We start from the raw sequence: 19,451 nt of genomic DNA, 5'->3' as shown, positions 1-19,451 counted from the left end.
ATCAACCTTTTAATAAATTATATTGCTTCTAAATGAGATTTATTTTCTTTAAAAAGTTTTCGCTTAGTATTTGTAATTATATGTGCGAGGTGGAAATGCATTGCTGTCTTCCTCAAATTGCTGCTTATCAGTTTGTTGAAGCATTCCAATCTATCTCTATGTATCGACCTGCAATCTTGTCAGTTCACAAAAACCAGACAGACGCATGTGACTACTTCACATGCGTCTGTCTGGTTTTTGGTCTACTAAGCCGCAAACCACCAAAGCAGGCCTCTTAGACTTCGTCGAACAATCTCTACAGCATCTTGCTGGCAAAATTAGCCGACGAGTGCTCGTGTCATATGGAGAGATATACCTTGGTGAAAACAATCTTTCCCAATACCCACAAGGTATGTTAACCACTACTGTTGCCCGAAGATTGGAAGGTCAAGTAAAAATTGGTAGTAGTAGGACATATATAATGCCATTTTATTCATGGCATGCTTCACTACTGTGGCATACTTGCAAAGATTAAAGCTTTAACTGCTATTGATAAATTTTTTTTGTGTTTACAAATATTTATAATTAACAGCTAAGTGAAAAATTAGTTCAATATATATATTAAAACTAAGGAAAAGCTGAAATCCGAATTTCAGATTATTATTAATTCTTGGAATTAAATTTGAAAACGATTCATTTGACAGTACAAAATTGATTAACATTCTATTGTTCTTGTGAATATCTGTAATTAATTCTTAATTTGATAATAAGTATTATAATACCCAAACAATTATGGAAATATTACATAACCAAATATATCTTTGAACCGAATTATAATTGTTATAAGTAAGATTAATTTTTCTTCTAAATTTAAAATAGTTTTCCTGATGAAAACGAGCCAGGTTTTCTAATACAGACGAATAAATGAAAAATATTATTTGTAAAAAAAATTGTTTTAAGAATGAAAATTCAAAGAAACGTCCACATAATATTATGTATAGGGTATTACATGCCCGAAGAAAATTATGCATTTCATACCTTATCAATTTCTAAACTAACAATCAACATGAAATACTCCAATTTTATGGCTTGATTTTCAAATTGATATTATTTATAATACGGTGTAAACTCTATATAGGGACACTCAGGGAATATGAAAATTTAGACGTTACAAAGAAATGTCGTTAAATGGAAAGAAGAAAATTGTGTATTAGAAAAAGAAAAGGTTTATTTCAGACTATTGTTAGTAATTACTGTTATTTTTACCTGATGTCCTTTGTATCAATAGAAATTATGTTTTACTATTTTTTTAAGTAAGCAAGCAATCCCAATTCGTAAACAAAAGAACGAATTCTAAGAAAGTCCGGTACGTATGATGCCGATGATCGAGTTTATTAAAGGCTTGGACAATAAAATGACAAAATAAGGTAGACAGATCCGCAGTTATAACAAATTTCGGCAAACTTAAAATTACTTTTGATTATTTAATTGTCGTTATTGAGGGTGGTGCAATGCTATGTATTGTATGGAAGACAAGCTAACGCCCAAACCTATCTCAACCAATAAATAAAATAAATAAATAAATAACAAATCAACGGATTGTAATAGCCATCTGTCGATACAAACTATCCATGGTAGTCGGTTCGGTGTGTGTAGATAGACCTTTGTATGAAAATGACAGTTCAACTGTGACAATATCCTATCTAAAGATTTTAACTTATACCAGTTTTTAAAATAATAATAAAAAATGATATGTTTTAAACATGTATATTTTAATACTATTTGTACGGTTTTATTTACTTTATTTGTTATATATTGATTATCAAATATGAGTGTAAAGTGCAAAGTGATTGCATTCTATCCGTCGCCAGAAATGGATTGTCTTCGTAGGGTATGGTTATTGGGATGCAGATAGTAGATCAATCGACTGTCGCGGGCGCAACTCAGATTGTTTCTATCTGAGATTTTGGATTAATTATTGGGTTCGGGCGTAAGCCAACCAAAACCAAGCAAGATTACGACGCTTTAGGGGGTTTGTCATTGAGTCGACTGACGTTACGTTGAGTTTATACTGTAGGTATATTTGTTATATGTCATCACTACTTAGTAACAAAGTCGCTTTCTCTGTCCCTATGTCCCTTTGTATGCTTAAATCTTTGAACTACGCAACGGATTTTTTTTTAATAGATAGAGTGATTCAAGAGGAAGGTTTATATGTATGATAAAATCCATGAAATAGTGGAGAAGTACTCTTATTTTTGAGGTTTCTAATGTGATGTCGTAAATAATTACATTTTTTCCGCTTACATTGCATACGCAGGCTGAACCCTACGAGTTTTATCAAAATAATGTAGTAAGTATTGTACACATTGAAAAGTTCTACAGAAAAGTTCCAGATGGTATATATCTATCTCTTATGGATAACCCACATTTTTATATACAACGTTCACAGATTTTCTGTAGTGTATTTAGTATCAGCATTGCACCCGTGCGAAGCCGGGGCGGTTCGCTAGTATGCTAATAAATGAAATAATTTAAAAACTAAAAAGATTGCATCTTGTAAATTGAATTTAAATATAGTGAGAAGCTTACGGATCGCTTCTAAGCAATTAAGGAGGGAAGCAAATTGAAATTAAGTATTTATCAAGGACTACATTAATTATTGAGGTTAAGTAGAAACGGAGACAGTGTTTTAATCTACTATTTCTAACCAAAACGAGATGAATGTTGTGGTGAAAACATTAAATCATTAATTGCTTTCAAATAATATTGCCTATTTGTTTGAAGACATGAAGATGAAAATACTTGAAATCCGTCCGGTTTCTATTTTATTCCAAATTTACATAATTTACTATTTAAAATATCAATAATATTTATGATAATATAAATAATGCAATTGTAAAGTGCTATAAAATTGACACATTGTATTATGCGAAAAAAATTAGTGGCGTTACAACCTCTTTAGGTCTTGGCCTCAGATTTTTGAATCTGTTTCATGATTATTTTTAAATCTAATAGGCAAGTAGGTGATCAGCCTCTAGTGCCTGACACACGACGTCGACTTTTTGTCGCCAACACTGCTCTTACAGCTATATCTATAAAATTATAAAAATGCATGTTTAACGTTATGAACAAAGACACCCTTCCAACGGCAAATATACGTCTCTCCCTGTTTTCTTCTTCTGTTGTCACATCGGTAAAAGAAATCTCCCGTGGCAGTACGTTTCACGTATTAAATGCTTACATTTGCATAAAACAAAAGTCACACGCCATTGTAGCACGGAGTCGCGGCGGAAATATATTTCTGTATTTAATGTGTTCTTCTTCTTAAAGTTTCTGTGTTAATTATTTATTGTTTATAAATAAATAACGCATAAATCAATAACTAAATATTTTTTGGATTTGATATTTTTGGATTTTCTTTTTGTTTAATTATTAAAGAACGTTTAAATTCATTAGACATACGTATAAAATATATGGCACTAAATTGTCATAAAAGTATTTAATGGACGACTAAATAAATCAGATTGCGTATATTAATCACGAATCGCTAATTAGGAAGTAGAAATGTGTATTTGTATAATAGGATCCGTATCGTTGCACGCAGTTCACTTCGAACGATTTCCTTACTCAAAGATTAATATAATCAGATCTGTTATATCCTCAGAAACATTTTAGCCAGAAGCTACTGAACATTTGACTTTTCTGTTACAATGGAACATTAACTATTTAGACATAATTAAATAAACTATTAAAACTGAAATCATATTAACATTCCATCTAAAAACAAAATGACCTAAAATCGATGATACAACAATATTTTATAGGATAAGAAAGCAAACGACCCTACAGGACGCCTAAAAAAGAACAGTCATCGCAGCCCATGGACACCCATTTTAGTGGAGTGCCGGCCTTTGAGAAAGAAGTGTAGTCTTTTATTAAACAATTGGAGGTTATATTTCCCAGGGACACCATCCACAGGGGGTGATGCCACAAGTCTCTAGTTCGAAGATAATGTCTTGTAAAGCGGACCATAAAAGACTTCCAGCCATCAATCTGTATCTGTTTGTTTCATCGATTTTCTTTCAAGGATTTATAACACGACAGACTCAACTTACAGATAGTTCCAACTGCTGAAAACCTCTTTTATTTTTAACTATAGAAAATACCATAAACTAAATAAAAATATATAACGGCTGCATCTACCTAAGTCATTGTCTTTGCCCATCAAGCAAGTGAGGCATGACGCTACTCGTGCCGATGCCAACTCGCTCACTCTTTCCGTTACTTTACGGAAACTAAAACTAGTGTCTTGGTAAATATTTGTGGTTGAAGCTGCAACAGTAAATAAAAATTAACAGTTGAAGACAATTAACCTACTTGGTATATCTAGATTCTATTTAATTGTATTTTTCTGTGACGAAGTTCTTCGATGTTTACTGCTTTGTCATAAAAATTAAAGTTTACTGTTTACTTTTATTATTTGACCCAAACCTTTTTTGCGATTTTTTTTAAACTTGGGTGTTAATGAATACAAGTTATGTGGTCTTGAAAAAATATTTTTATTATAGAATAACAAATATTGTTAATGGTTCCACTATAATATATGTACGGACAATTTATCACTAAGATAAAAATTAGTTTGTAATCAAATTTAACGACGAAACTAATGACTAAATGGTTTTGGATCTTCGGAGAGAAAATCTCGTATAGAAAAATACACATTTTATACATATGTATAAAAATTGGATTAAATGCAAGTGAATTAAGATTGACATAGCTATATCTAGCCTCTTATGAATAGCTATTCTGATGATACAATAGAGAAATCAAGCTCAGTATAAAATGATTACACGAAAATATCCTGCATCGAAACCTTGATTGAATACAAAATTGATACGCTCTTGGAATAGAGTTGACTGTGGTTTAGGATTTTATTTTGAGATATTTTAAAAACATTTAATTAATCCATAATTTACTCATATTATGCTATAGAGTATTAAATTGTTTTTTTTCTTTAGTATCTCTAGGCTATCGATGTGTCGGTGTACGTGGGTAATACTTTAAATGTTTAGAACTGGCCAGTAAGAAACTGTACTAAAGAAAACTTTTTTGAATTTCAATTTTAGAACCTTTTTGTAATCTAATGCATTCATTTGTTTTTGTGAATTGGTGGCAAATCAAAAACTTTTGTTGTACGTGAAAATGCACCTAACGCGAGAAATTTTCGTTTAATAATTTATTAGGACGTTCATTAAGGTCTTACTCTACAACAAAGCTAGGCTGCGATTAGCATCTCTTAATGAAGCGCTCGCGAATCTCGTGCTACTATTTACAGTAAGTTTAACGAGTTTAAGCGTGGACGTAGCAATCTCAATAATGATCAGCGTGTGGGAAGTCCTTTAATAGCGAATGCTATAGGAAGATAAGAGAGTGACCTATGAGCAGATACGGACAAGACAATATTACACGAACATTTAGGCTTTTTAACAGACGACCAGAAACACCTTCGCATGGATTGGCTCTCCCGCCATACAGTCCTGACCTGGTGGCCTACAACTTTCATTTATTCCCAAGAACTAAAAATAAATTCGCTTTACAAGCCCTGAAGATGCTGTGAAAGCGTACGAAAATACCGTAGAAGAGAACCCTAAGGAAAAATGGGCTCACTGTTTTTCTCAGTGATTCTATCGAATGCGACGATGTGTAGAGAGGAACGTCTCTTCTTCGATTACTTAGAAAAACAATAAAAGTATTGTCAATTTCTAAACATTTTCAGTGTTATCTAGGACAGGTTATAAGTTACTAGAGTAACTTAAATAGGAGATTAGGTGGCCAATTTTCCGTACATTCTTTTATTCTCTTAAGCTAGGCACTAAGCCTAACCCTAGTAATAATAATTTTTGTATTTCGAATTTGTACAGATTACTTACAGTTTTAAATTGTCATTTGTAGTATTATTTTGTGAAATTAGTAGTATTAAGCTGTTTTACCAAAATTGTAACGAGCAATTAAGTTTTAGTGCTAATATGTATTAATAATATTGCAAAAGCAAAAACGTTTGCCATAATATTACAATCAAAATTACACTGTTCGTTGTAACAATATGTAACAAACTATTCCACCAATCTGTTGTAAAAAAACAAATAGACAGAGACCGACGTAATCTTTAACATAGGTTAGAAAAGGATAGATAGCCAGTCGATAGTGAAAGTAGAAAGCATGACAATAAATTTTATTTATCTTATTTCATTGAGTTTTTTACACGAACGTATTTAGATGAATTTATTGTATACTAAAGTATTTATCTTTTATAAATGTTGATTTCTTACACAAAATCGTTTTATTAGCCTCATGGCTAAGGCCATACAGACTTAAAGACGAAAATAATGACTAAATGGAATTAACGGATGATTTAGTCATTTGGTATTTTAATAACTTCAGCAGGTTCTTTACGTAGAACTTATGAGTTATGACTTTATATAAAATTAAATTCTAACATTGAATTTAATTTGGAAGAATTCAATTTTTGTGTCTAAAATAATCTTTGTGTTAGTTATGCAACATTATTCTTCTATGATATAGTTTCATTATCTGATTTATGATGTTGAATTATCTCCACATTTAAAAATAAATGATAATAATTAATTATAATAACAAATTAAAAATATTGCAATATTTTACTCCGATTATAGAGTAGTCTACGTTTAAAAAAATAAGGTTTAAATATTATCAAAATGTTTAATGGTATTTAATAAATGTGTACTATAAAAATACCTTGACATTATAGATATTCACAGCTACGTTTTTAATAGTGAACTAATTCATACTTTCTTCTAGGTATATTAGATCCTATAATTTACTTGGAATGAAACTCTAATGCGGTTTCAATTTCAATCGGTAACTCAATTTGCTTCAAATTGCATTCTATCCTAGGCTATTCAACGTATGTTGATATTCTGTGTACCGAATATGTACATGAACAACGTTTCAATGGTCATTCATTATTTTGTACGACTTGTTATAATTCCGCATTAAATTTAATTTATTTACTATTTATTAAGTAATCCTACATGATACATTTTACAACAAAAAGATTTACTAAAGGGAACACACAAACAAAAAGTATTTAATAAATTTAACTAATCATGATTTTATTTATTTAACTAAGCCTAAATTGGTTGTGTTGTTTCAAAAAGGTGATTGGAGTCTCTGTCAGACACGACGTCTAATACATGCGTATCATCATGCGCCGGGACAAGCTGGCTTTTCCTTCACAGTACGAGACAAGTTCAAATCGGGGATATAGAATGATACGATGATGAGTTACAAAAAATTCGATAAAAAATGGCGGAGAGTTCTGTATGTTCTTCTCTTTCTTTCTACGCCCTTGATTTGAGAACTGGAAGTAAATGCAAATTAGAAGTATTCAATGTATATTTCTTTTTTGACGTTCATAAGTGTACATGCCACAATAATTACAATTCAAAAATTCTTCTATTCATGTTACCTCCATGATTAGATGATTTTTGAGTTTGAATTTATGAGGTGCGATGGCAGAGTTTCAGGATTAAAACAGTAACAGACGTGACAATGTCTTTACTATGCTACACATGTATTTAAAACTATCAGATATATTTACATTATCTACGACGTTCGACTTCTATTACAAATTCAACCTGGTATTAGAGAACATAATGTTACACATCGTTTAGAGAGTATCCTGTTACATAAAAACGTCTCATTCAATTGTGTTAAATTTCTTTTGAAAGTGATATTGCATTCCGAGTTAAAATAAAAAAATGAAAAGCGCCCTTCGCTCGAGGTATCAAAACAACTTAAAACCTCTCAACGTTGACGACAAAAAAATTGTACGTAGATTTATAATTTATAGAACCGAAAGCGGAATTTATTTTCTAAAAGACAAGATTAAAATAATTGAAACTGTTGAACTTATAATTTTCATAGTTCGTTGTGAGTTGTACTAAATTTTAACGTAAAACTTAAAACAAAAAAAATACATAGTCTTGCTTTTAACAGATAAATATTGAATTATCTAAATAGTTTATAACCAAATCGCTATTAACATTGAAGTGATTACTGTTAAAGGTGGTTTTAATAAAAAAGTTACAAAACCCTTCATAATTTTTATAAACTTTAGTAGACTCATACGTTTAAAGCTTTCTACTATTAACAGTCATTAAAAAGGTTTTATTCACAATCTAAATAATTACAAAGTCGCAGAGTGTAAAATGACAGTCGAAGCCTTCTTACTTTTTCTCGCGTTGTTGTCGTTTTTTCGAAAGCCACTATAAAAGACATTATATCAAACCTTTCTCACTTATTTCTCGAACCAGTGCCTTGAAAAATGTTCCGGAAAATCGTGATGCTCGCCCTTTGTTCGGGTACATACGCGTTACTCGACAGTGATATTGATTTAGCCGATGGGGTGAAATTAGTAAATGTGCCTATATCTAATAGCTTGGAGGAATCTGGGCGATCGCTCGGCGATTCTATGTTGTTTAGAATGGCGAAGTTTCTACAAGGACATGAGTTGCACGTAAAATTGCCGAATCTGATCGAAAAGGATAAGCTTAGTCGGGTTTTCCAGGAATCACTGAAGGTTGTTGACGAGTCGTATAAGGAAAGCAATGGTAAGACTAACTTCAATAATGTATATATTTAATTTAATTTATAGTTATTTTTTTATTTATTTACTTATTCAGAAGATTCACAGCACAATACAGAAATAGATGTATATATATATATATATATATATATATATGACACTGTGGGCCAATTATAAATCTTCACAAATAGTTCATTTTTTTTATATATATAACAAGAAGGTAAACATTTCAAAGATTTTAGGGATTTTTTAAACAAAAAAAAAGAAAAACAGAATTTAATGTGTTGACAATGAATGAAAGTTATTTAGTATACATTTTCACTTATCTGTAATTGTCTACAAAATTAGGAAGTGATTTTAATAATTCTATTAAGTTTAATCTATGATTCTAAAAGTCGTACAGTTTTTATTAACAAAACTCGTGTCTTAAGATGTAATATTTTTAATTTCAATTACTACAATAAAAATACTAGATTATCTTGTAACGCTGTTTCTTTAGACAATAGATAATACATAATGCAACGAAACAAAGTTGTCACTAAGCCGCTTAAAATACATTAATACGCACATATCGAGAACGGAATTACAATAAAAACTAGGTTTTACATTAGTTTTTATCGAATATTGAATCATTGCGTGAGTGAAATGTCACGCTTTTCTTAGTCGAAAGTGAGTCTAAAATTAAATACACTTATTATATACAGCACATATATTATTTAGCGTAATTATGATTGGCTAGATAAACGTCAGAAGGGTTCATTGACTTTTCAATAAGAAAAAGCGGTAACCCATACAATATATGTAGTTAGATAGGGTTTATTTAAATAAATGTTACGAGATTTTCTATTAGTTGATAACATTGTATATTCTAAATATTTTAAAAAACATGTATATTTAAATACAATATCTTCATTTGATTCAATTTATTACATTTAACTCAATGTTTTATAAGCTTCGTGTTTAATGAGGGACATAAATAATATTGATATTGCATACATTTGTTTTATAAAATCTGTAATATCTTTCCGTAGTTACTTCATTTATTGTTGATGTATTTGATTTAATTATAAAGGCTTTCATAAATTCTCGATTTTCAAAATCTTACGAAAATTTAAACTAATAAGTAAATAACAACTTTACCTACAAATAGGAATGAAAAAGGTTGATAAGATAATTTATGAACAGGTACAGGGCGTGGTAAGGGCGATGGCGGAGGTTCAATGGCCTTATTAGGGCTCATGTTCGCGAAAACCCTAGGGGCTGCTGGAATCGGCGGTTTGGGATTGCTCACGATGAAGGTAAGGATGGTTTCTTAATACGGATTCTCCGGCTTATATATATTACGCTTTTATCCTTTACTATAAACGAATTTGTAACGAAAGTACTTAATGATGATATTAATGAACCACTTTGGAAGATTACGTACGTACGTAATGTTAAGCTATAATTATATGTAAAAGCATCTACTATGACTATCACTTATCAACACTACTATAATGAATTATATATTGTTAGTTAGTTTTAGTAAAATTATATTATCAATATTTTTTTAATATTTTAAATTTATTTATTTAAGTATCTCAATTCAATTGCTGCAAAGTTACTGGTGCATTGCCACAGCGATTAAACTTTATAAATATGTTTTTATTTTCTGTCAGACTATGAATCTTAAAATGATAATTAAATTTAATTATTATGATTAGTCATTGAACTTGTAACCCTTACATATTGTCTTCAATATACTTGAGAGTACAAGAGATGATGGAGTCTCATTTCACAAGTTCACGAGTATCCTTTTATCTAAATAAATTAAATGAACTTTTAAAGATGCAGTCAGATAACAAAGCGATTTTAGTCGAGACTACAAAGCTTCCCAAACTTTATATATTTCGAAATTTGCGTTTAACAGTTTAATTTATGAATCATTAGCTTGCTATTTAGTAGCTACCTGCTAAAATATGGAAAATTAAGCTGTACTCCATAGACATGGTCGCCTATTCCGGAATAAAACCTAAGGATAAAACAACTTTTCGGTTTTTCTTTTTAATGTTTTTAAATTTATCTCTTTCCATAAAATCCTCAGGGATTAAATGATAAATACTCGAATTCGTTCGATTCATTTTTGTTTATAAAGTAAAATAATACATTAGAATCGTATAATTTGATCTATGGTATGGTATGATATGATATATTATGACCTATGAAAACATTATAACATTATGTAAGATATTTAATAAATAATAATTAAATTGATCAAATAATTTATGAATGAAAAATTGTTTTAATATTTGGCAGGCTTTGAACCACTGGTAGTGAGAAGCAATCCTAATTCAAAGTATGGGGTATGCTTGCACTTTAAAAAAATATGATCTAAAAGACATCCCTATAAGCGAATAAAGACTCTTCTGAGCCCAACGCATCTAATAAATCTGAAGGCGATTCACTTCTTCTTTAATTGAAATGCAATTTGGGAATAGGAATACTATAAAATATTATAACTAAAATTGCAAGACCACGTACATTTATTCTAACTGATGCCTTATATGTAGTTTTATTGTCACAAGGAGCATTGGCTCCTACCAATATTTGTTTCAAATGAAGTGCCATCACAGTAATTGTATTAGGAGTTGTATTAGATCGAAAGGAATCCAATCATTTCATTAACCATAAATACATTAGAAACACCATCTGATATTGAATAGATTTTTATTTTAGTTTAAGTAAATTTCCCAGTGGGTTATAAATAAGTGTATCATTGTTCTATGACCTTTACAGAAATATTTTTCTAAAGAATGATAAACCTTGTCTCTTTATGTTTAATGTTATTATTAACACACTGCTTGTCTAGTACTTTTTAAAATTTTATTACATAGAATTTAGATAACATTAGAATATATTGTGTTTTAAAAATAAGTTTTACTAGAGAGTCATTACGAAAATTATATTGGAAATAAGAAGACTAGCCTCAAACACTGCTTTCATTATCATATATGACATATATACATATATGATGACAATGTTCCTCTTTTGACGGACAAAAGTTTCTGAAATGGTATATTACGAGGAACATAGGATATATTTGGATAGAGTATCATAGTATAATTCTAATTATAGCATATAATTCTCAGTTCATTGATGTTCAAATGAATACTGACCTCTGAGCTAATAACAAAATAAAGAATTTTTGAAGATACAGTTAGAGATCTTTTTTTTAGTTTTGCTTTAAAACTCCTAGTACATACGGGACTATATTTTGGATGTTTATATTAAATTAGACTATTATATGTTAATTCAACAAAGTATTAATAAATATATACTTAAACATTTTAACTTTGACTTCTAGGCGTTAGCAGTGTCAGCCCTCGCTTTATTGCTGTCAGCGATTGTTGGTGTCAAGAAGTTGACCTCTCATGATGATCACGACGATCACCAGGTGATATACGCTGGCCACCATGGTCATCATAGACGGAGACGAGAAATAATCACACCTCTGCCATACCAGGGATGGACTGAGTACCAGAATTAATAGTTTTTAATGCTTATTTATTTGTAAATAAATTATTTATTTAACGGTTTTGTTTTTATTTTAATAGCTTAAGTAATTTTACGGTAATTTTTATGATTATATATAATGTCTGAAATTAGTTATTGTTGCATTTAACAGCAAAAATATTCTAGAATAAAAAGACATGTTTCCTAATGAGGAAACATTTACCTGTCAAAAGTCATTTAATCATTTTAGAAGTTTATTAAGTCACAACTTAAAAGTGTTACCAAAAAATCCTTTTGTGTGTATTAATAAATATCTAAAAATAGCTCAAAGAGGGATAAAACTTCTTATCATATTTATTTCCACACTGTTTATTTGGCTTAAATACATTATTCACGCACCTGTAGGAACGGCGAATAAAGATAAAAGCAATACAATAGAAAATCAAATAAACACAACTGGACCATAAATGCGTAAATTTTTCCTTACGGTAAGGACACAATCAGACACTTAGAGGTTATTTTTTATGATTATTCACACACTTCACGAAATATCAGTAATGAAGTCTTGTGTTATGTGGTTTGAAGTAAATAAAATAAATTAAAGGTTAAAATGTAGAAATGATTTTCATTTTATATTCTGATTACACGAATTTAAAAATCTTTACAGTTTACACGTATTTTTTATTTATTTTCAGAGGAAGTAAGTACTTTTGGCCCATAGATTAGGGCTATTATTTTACTGAGGATCTGTACCAATATCCAATAGTATTACAGCATTCCCTTGATTCAATAGAATGTCAAAAGAACATCAAAAAAAATCAGAAACTAATAAATAATTTAATGAAAATTTAAAATTTGTTTGCTAGTTTTATTATATTTTCATTCATCATACCACCACTTTATACTAGAAAAATTTACTCAGTATTAAAGATTGATTATAATATTATAATAAAACATTATTTAAAGACAGTCCGTATTAGAAAATAACATGAGAATTTGATACTGAAAATATTTGTATAAAATGACTCAGTTATTAATTTAAAAAAAAATTCACACAAACCCGTTACTCGGATCGACGATGGCTTAACGCTTCATAATTATTTATACTTTCATATATTTCCATACCCTAATACCAAATCTATACGATTCCAGAAGGAAGGACCGCTTCAATGAAAACTATCTTAAATAATTTGAAAGGGAAGTTTATCTTTCAGGCTATACGCTAAAATGTTTATAATTATTTTTATTATATATAACTCTTATATTTTTGAAAAACGCTCTCCGCTTCTCTCATGAACAAAGGAGGGCCCCCATAACAGACATGAATGGTCTCATTTCAGGCGGAAACGACACAACCCAGGGTACCTGGGCAACGAATAAAATGGGATTTAATACCGCGTGGAAGTTTATTGTACAGCTGTGTCAAATATGTTATCTTTATATGGAAACTTTATATTATTGGGTCAGAGACAATCTATGAATAGGTACACCTGAAGGTTTTATGTGTAAGAATTGTAGTATTTTTTCAAGGTAATGGATTTTTTTAATAAATTCATTTTATTTTAATTAAAGCGATTCCTTAATGCACTATAAATATTGTATATTAATTGCCCTAAAGATGTAAAAAAAATATATAAAGAAGGTTTTAAAGGTGAGAGCAGTGTTGGCCTAGTGGCTTCAGCGTGCGACTCTCATACCTGGTCATAGGTTCGATTCCGTGCTGTGCACCAATGGACTTTCTTTTCTGTGTGTCTTAACATCTGCTCGAACGGTGAAGGAAAACATCGTCAGGAAACCGACATGTCTTAGACCCAAAAAAGTCGATGACGTGTGTCAGGCACTGGAAGCTGATCACATATTTGCCTATTAGATTTAAAAATGATCATAAACATATTAAAAAATCTGAGGCCAGGGCATAAAGAAGTTGTAGCACTGATTTTATTTTAAAGGTTGGATAATCATTGCTAAAACTATAAACATTTCTAATATCGAACCCACTATACGCATCTATTAACCGTTAAACTGTTTAATTTATTAAAGCAGGTTAATAATCACGATATTATTAGCTTTTTTCTTAAACTTGAGTTCATTCTAATAGCTTTAGTAGGTCTGTCTGTTCGTGATTAACATATTCACAGTAATACATGACAAGTGCCCTAATCTTATGTGACATTCCATAACTTGATGATTCCAAAACATGACGCTGACATGTAGCGGCCTACTATTTGTATTTCAAACATATATTTCGATAAATTGGACGTGGTGTTGTAGTGTACTTCAAATAAATAACGAATGAAGAAAAATGTGGATTTTTTTGATAATACAATCTACATATTTTCAATATTTCCTCGCTAATAAAGAGGTCTTGAGAAAAATCTGCCCGAAATACCTTTTCCGATCACATTTTTCATCTTAAATCATTTCATTAACATCAATAGGAAATGGTATACTCAGGAAATGAATCTCTTGTTTATAAAGAAAATATTTAGAAGTTTTCGTTATCCAAGCCGACAAGCCGACAACCGATTCAAAGTTGAGTTGGAATGCTAAAATTAAAATTTCTACTTATATAACGAAGGCTTTAATTTGTTAAAATTTGTTGTCAAATAGTGCTCAACACATTTATCGCTACGTTCACAGTTTCCTAATTACTTTTTTTATAATGTATTACCCGACGTTTGCCTTTCTAAATCTAAAACAATACACGCGTGCCTGTTAAAAAACGAGAGGGTACAAGAACAAATTATTTGACTGTATTCAAAGCTCAAGTTACAATTAATAATATAATTACAAGAAGTTGTATTATATAGTTATACTAACGTGTCCAACGTTGTGTCTTATTATACAACGTGTTTGTCTTATTGTGAAGACATCCTACATTGTATAACGTGCTACCGCAAATAGCGAGTGTATTAATGCCAAAAACCACGTTCAGAACCTGTTGATCAGTTATCGCCCTTATATTTTTAAACATGTACATCAATCAAACCTATCCTTAACTTGTTACTATTGGTAGCATTTTGATTTTCTATGATACTCATTTTTAGGTATTTTAATAAGAAGCTAGAGATTCTGTTGTAATCCAGAGTTTCTTAACGGGCAAATGGATTTCTGTTTAGGCAATGGTTATTTTAGTGTTTGTTTGAACAGCTTGCAGTTGGAATACAAGTTAATCTATTGTTGGGCTAAAATTAATTCTGTCAAAAACTACTTGAAATTAATTTTCTTTAATTTTTTAATTAATTTTCTTTTCCATTATTCTTAGTGAATTTAGAGGAGAACTTAGATTTATGGCAATACGCGCATGATCGGTAATTTACATATTTTTATATGTATGAAATTTAAGATTTAATTTAAAATTTTATTTAATGAACTGTGTACAAGGCAAAACAGTAAACATATTATAAAAGGTTTTGAATTGGTAGAAAGATTACAGACTTCTAATTAATAAGTCTAAGTTTTTGTTGATAAACTTAAAGTAGAAAGTACCCTTTCTGTTTTATATATATTTTTATCGTTAATTTAAATTAAATTTTTATATTTAAAACAAAACAAACTGTTCCAGCGCCCTCTAGTTTAGGTTCTATTAACTACTAAGTCATGAAACTGCGTCGTCGTTATATAGCGTATGTCCAGTTTAGACATTGAAGTGTACTAGCTGTGCCTAGAGGTAGTTGTGCTTACTAATATCTTATATCTTTAAATTATCTTATCTTATATCTTTAAACGAGCAATTCTTGTATATATATAATTGGAATCTTGGAATCGGCTCCAACGATTTTCATGAAATTAAGTATACGGGGGGTTTCTGGGGTTTTCTTGGGGGGAATCATTTATAGAAAATGTCATTTTATTCGTGTTTTATCAACTTAAACATTGAATTGCTCGTTTAAAGATGTCAGTCAAATAAAAACTTAATTATGAATACAATTATCTTTATTCGATAATAACATTCATATTTCACCATTTTATTAGTATGTATGTATAAAAAAAATACCGAGTGAAGCTCGGTCATCCAGGTACTACTACTAAAACCCGCATATGCAGAGAATTTGAAATTACATCGACTTTTTTGACACTGTATAAACTATTTCTATTATTTACACTAAGAGATTAGTTAAATTTATACTTATTTTAATAACTTTATGTAGTAGTATAAAATGGGATTAAATAAGTCTAATAAATTGTTATTTATGATTTCTTATTCTGTTTTTTTCTTCAAATATAAAAAAAAACAGTTAGCATATTGTTTTAATAGGTGAAATAATATATATTTTCATTTGGGATTGTTTTATATTAGTTTGTGATATTAATCTACTTAATGTCATAAAAGGTCATGAGAAGTCTGAGAGCATAATAAAATTTGAAGTGGAGTGTCATTCTGTTTTAACTATACTTGTTCCTTATGACACTTTATTGGTGTTTATTTTTAGGTTTTTTTTTTTTTTTTTTTCCCCTTTCTTGGCCTGCACGGTTTGTGCGTCAGCCATGTACAAAAGTTAGGAAGTGCATTATTAGGTTTATTGGATAGGAAATTAGTACGGAATTTGGAAAAGGATCAGATAAATTTTTTATAAGTACGTATATACATAAAACATAGGTTATAATTTTATATTGTTATGAAAAATGAAACTAGCTAAAATTTTATATACATCAATATTTATATTAGATAAAAGGACAGAAATAGAAGTAGGCAAAGGAATATTTATGGATAAAAGCGAGGATATAAAAGCGGAACGGTCATGTCTATTACAGGCAAAAAATATATGGTTAAAATCCCCAACGTCATTGCCACACTCACATGTGTCGTCAGGCAAAAGGTTAAGCCTTGCCAAATGCAAGGGTATGCATGCATGGCCCAGCCTCATACGTATAAGGGTCGAAGTAATATCTTTACCAAGCGTCAAAGTAGAAAACCATGGTTTAGGAGGTATATCCCCCTGAATCATGTTGTAATACCGTCCTTTCGTCTGACTTGAAGAACGCCAAATGTTTATCCAAGATTTTATTAACTGGGATTTAGGAAGGAGAGTTAAATCACAAGAAAAATTTTTGTATGGAACCAGGTCTCCGTCATTGACCGCAGCTTTGGCAAGCCTATCAGCCTTGGTATTGCCAAAGATACCTGAGTGACCCGGAATCCAAGCAAAAGATACAGTGTACTTTTTGATGAAGCATTGATATAATAAATCGCGACATGCAATAATTACTGGGTGATTATTTATATTACGGCTAAAAGGAAATCTTTTCAACGCTTGGAGGACACTTTTAGCGTCAGTTAAAATTATTGACTTTTTAAGCTTCATTATTAAAATGTACTCCAGAGACCTCAGCAGACCAAAGCATTCTCCCGTAAATACTGAAGTCTCTGGAGGTAGTTTTATTTTCTGTATAATGTCAAACTGTTGATGGAAAACGCCAATTCCCACACACTCCTCGGGACCGGGTTTGGAAGCATCACAAAAAATTAAATGGTAATGTTTCCATTGGCTGTCACTGTCAATAATATCAGTAAATTTGGCATTTGCAGAAAGATCTTGTTTACTTATACCGAAGTCAAACAAAATAGTAGGATCTAATGTTAATGCATCATAGTTAACACAAAATATAGGAAGGAATTGTGATCTGTGTGTTGGAGCTTGAAGAGCTAAGTATTTTTGGAGACTAATAATAAGGCATGGCGGCGATTTATGAGCCCAGTACGGGTAATTCATACATTCCAACAGAGACCGTAACTTAGAATAAAGAGGATGATTATATACTTGTAATGCCCTAAACAGGAACCTGTCAGAAAGAAATTGTCGTCTGAGGTGCAGGGGAGCTTCAGAACATTCGACCTGCAAAGCGTTAATAGGGCTCGATCTCATAGCCCCAGTAATTATTCTCAGAGCCTTAGACTGGATAATGTTTAACTTATGGAGAGCTACTGCATTACAGGGTTCAAGTATAAATGTTCCATAGTCTAAAATACTCCTTATTAGTGCATTATATAGAAGCTTTAAAGAGAAAGGGTGGGCTCCCCACCAAACTCCAGAGAGACAACGCAGTATATTTAGGATCTTCTCACATTTGGCACTTATATATTTGCAATGAGAGCTTCCTGTAAGTTTCGAGTCTAAAATTACCCCAAGAAATGTTGCTTCACTTTTAACAGGAACTCTAATATTATTATAAAATACAGTTACTGATGGAGGAAGTCTCATACGTGAAAATAAGACTATTATACTTTTATGAACTGAAAGGCTTAGAGAGTTATTGTCCAGCCAGACTTTTAGCAACTGAAGGGAATATGTCATAGTATCAGATATGTTGTCAATAGAATTACCTGAGATATATAAGAGTAAATCATCTGCATATTGGAGTGAGTTAACTTTACCCTTAAGGGAGGCTTCCAGATCATGAGAATATATATTGTAAAGTAAGGGACTCAAAACTGATCCCTGTGGTAAACCTTTCCAGGCAATACGGGATTGGTAGGAATCTTCTGACATTACTTTAAGCATTCTACCAGAGAGAAGATTTATTATGAAACTTATAAAAATTTGTGGGATATTCAAATTAATCATTTTTTGTTTCAGAATTATAAGGTTGACATTATCATAGGCTGCAGACACATCTAAGAATGCTGCTATCACAGGCTTGTTGTATGAAAACGCCAATCTTAAGTCTGTCATAAATATACTGAGACTATCCATAGTACCCCTGCCTTTCCTAAATCCAAACTGGTTTGGAGAAAATAACCCGTTACTCCCAATAAACCATTCTAACCTATTTTTAACTAAATGTTCAAAAATTTTGGATATAACTGAAGCTAATGCAATTGGTCTGTATGATGATGGATCATTAATTGGTTTGTTAGGCTTATGTATTAGGATAACTTCGTGGATTTTCCATGATGAAGGAATATTACCTGATGTTAAAATTGAATTAATTAAACTGAGAAAATAAGAAAGGCTGAAGTCATTTAGGTTTTGAAGAAAAGAATATGGAATTCCATCACAACCTGGGGCTGAGTCCCTAAGTTTTGAAAGAACCCCTTTGAGTTCTGAAAGGCTAAACGAAATGAGTGAATCACTACTTCTGTGCTGGGAGAGGAAAGAAGGCTGTGAGTGAAAAGAAATATTATCTATAAATGGCACATATGGTGGAGCTAATTTGTCTAGAAACAAATCAACTGTACTGCTATCCATAAAATGAGATCTAGGAGGTTTAAAGGCAGATCTGAATCTCCGAATATTTTGCCAAACTTCCGATGGAGAAATGTCTGGTGAAATTGAGGCACAAAAAGATTTCCAGCCATTGAATTTTTTTTGCTTTAATAATTTACGTGTTTTAGTTATAAGATTACTAA

The 19,451-nt window shown here is 30.8% G+C and overlaps 1 protein-coding gene across 1 annotated transcript; it reads left to right on the top strand.

The window, feature by feature from the left end:
• Positions 1 to 8,329: 8,329 nt before the first annotated feature.
• LOC111002014 lies at positions 8,330 to 12,179 on the top strand. Its single transcript, XM_022272103.2, has 3 exons — positions 8,330 to 8,633; positions 9,794 to 9,906; positions 11,952 to 12,179. Exons 1-3 carry the CDS (start codon positions 8,348 to 8,350, stop codon positions 12,132 to 12,134), a joined length of 582 nt encoding a protein of 193 aa, XP_022127795.2. The 5' UTR covers positions 8,330 to 8,347; the 3' UTR covers positions 12,135 to 12,179.
• The last annotated feature ends 7,272 nt before the right edge of the window (positions 12,180 to 19,451 follow it).

Source organism: Pieris rapae, chromosome 11, assembly GCF_905147795.1.
Source record: "Pieris rapae chromosome 11, ilPieRapa1.1, whole genome shotgun sequence".
NCBI classification, from domain to species: domain Eukaryota; kingdom Metazoa; phylum Arthropoda; class Insecta; order Lepidoptera; family Pieridae; genus Pieris; species Pieris rapae.
This window is presented reverse-complemented; position numbering and strand designations above follow the sequence as displayed.

Bases quoted from the DNA above. Each gene is read 5' to 3' on its own strand.
- LOC111002014 (XM_022272103.2), top strand. From the start codon at position 8,348: ATGTTCCGGAAAATCGTGATGCTCGCCCTTTGTTCGGGTACATACGCG. The intron at 8,634-9,793 runs GTAAGACTAACT...ATTTATGAACAG, and splicing joins GTCGTATAAGGAAAGCAATG to GTACAGGGCGTGGTAAGGGC. The intron at 9,907-11,951 runs GTAAGGATGGTT...TTTGACTTCTAG, and splicing joins TGGGATTGCTCACGATGAAG to GCGTTAGCAGTGTCAGCCCT.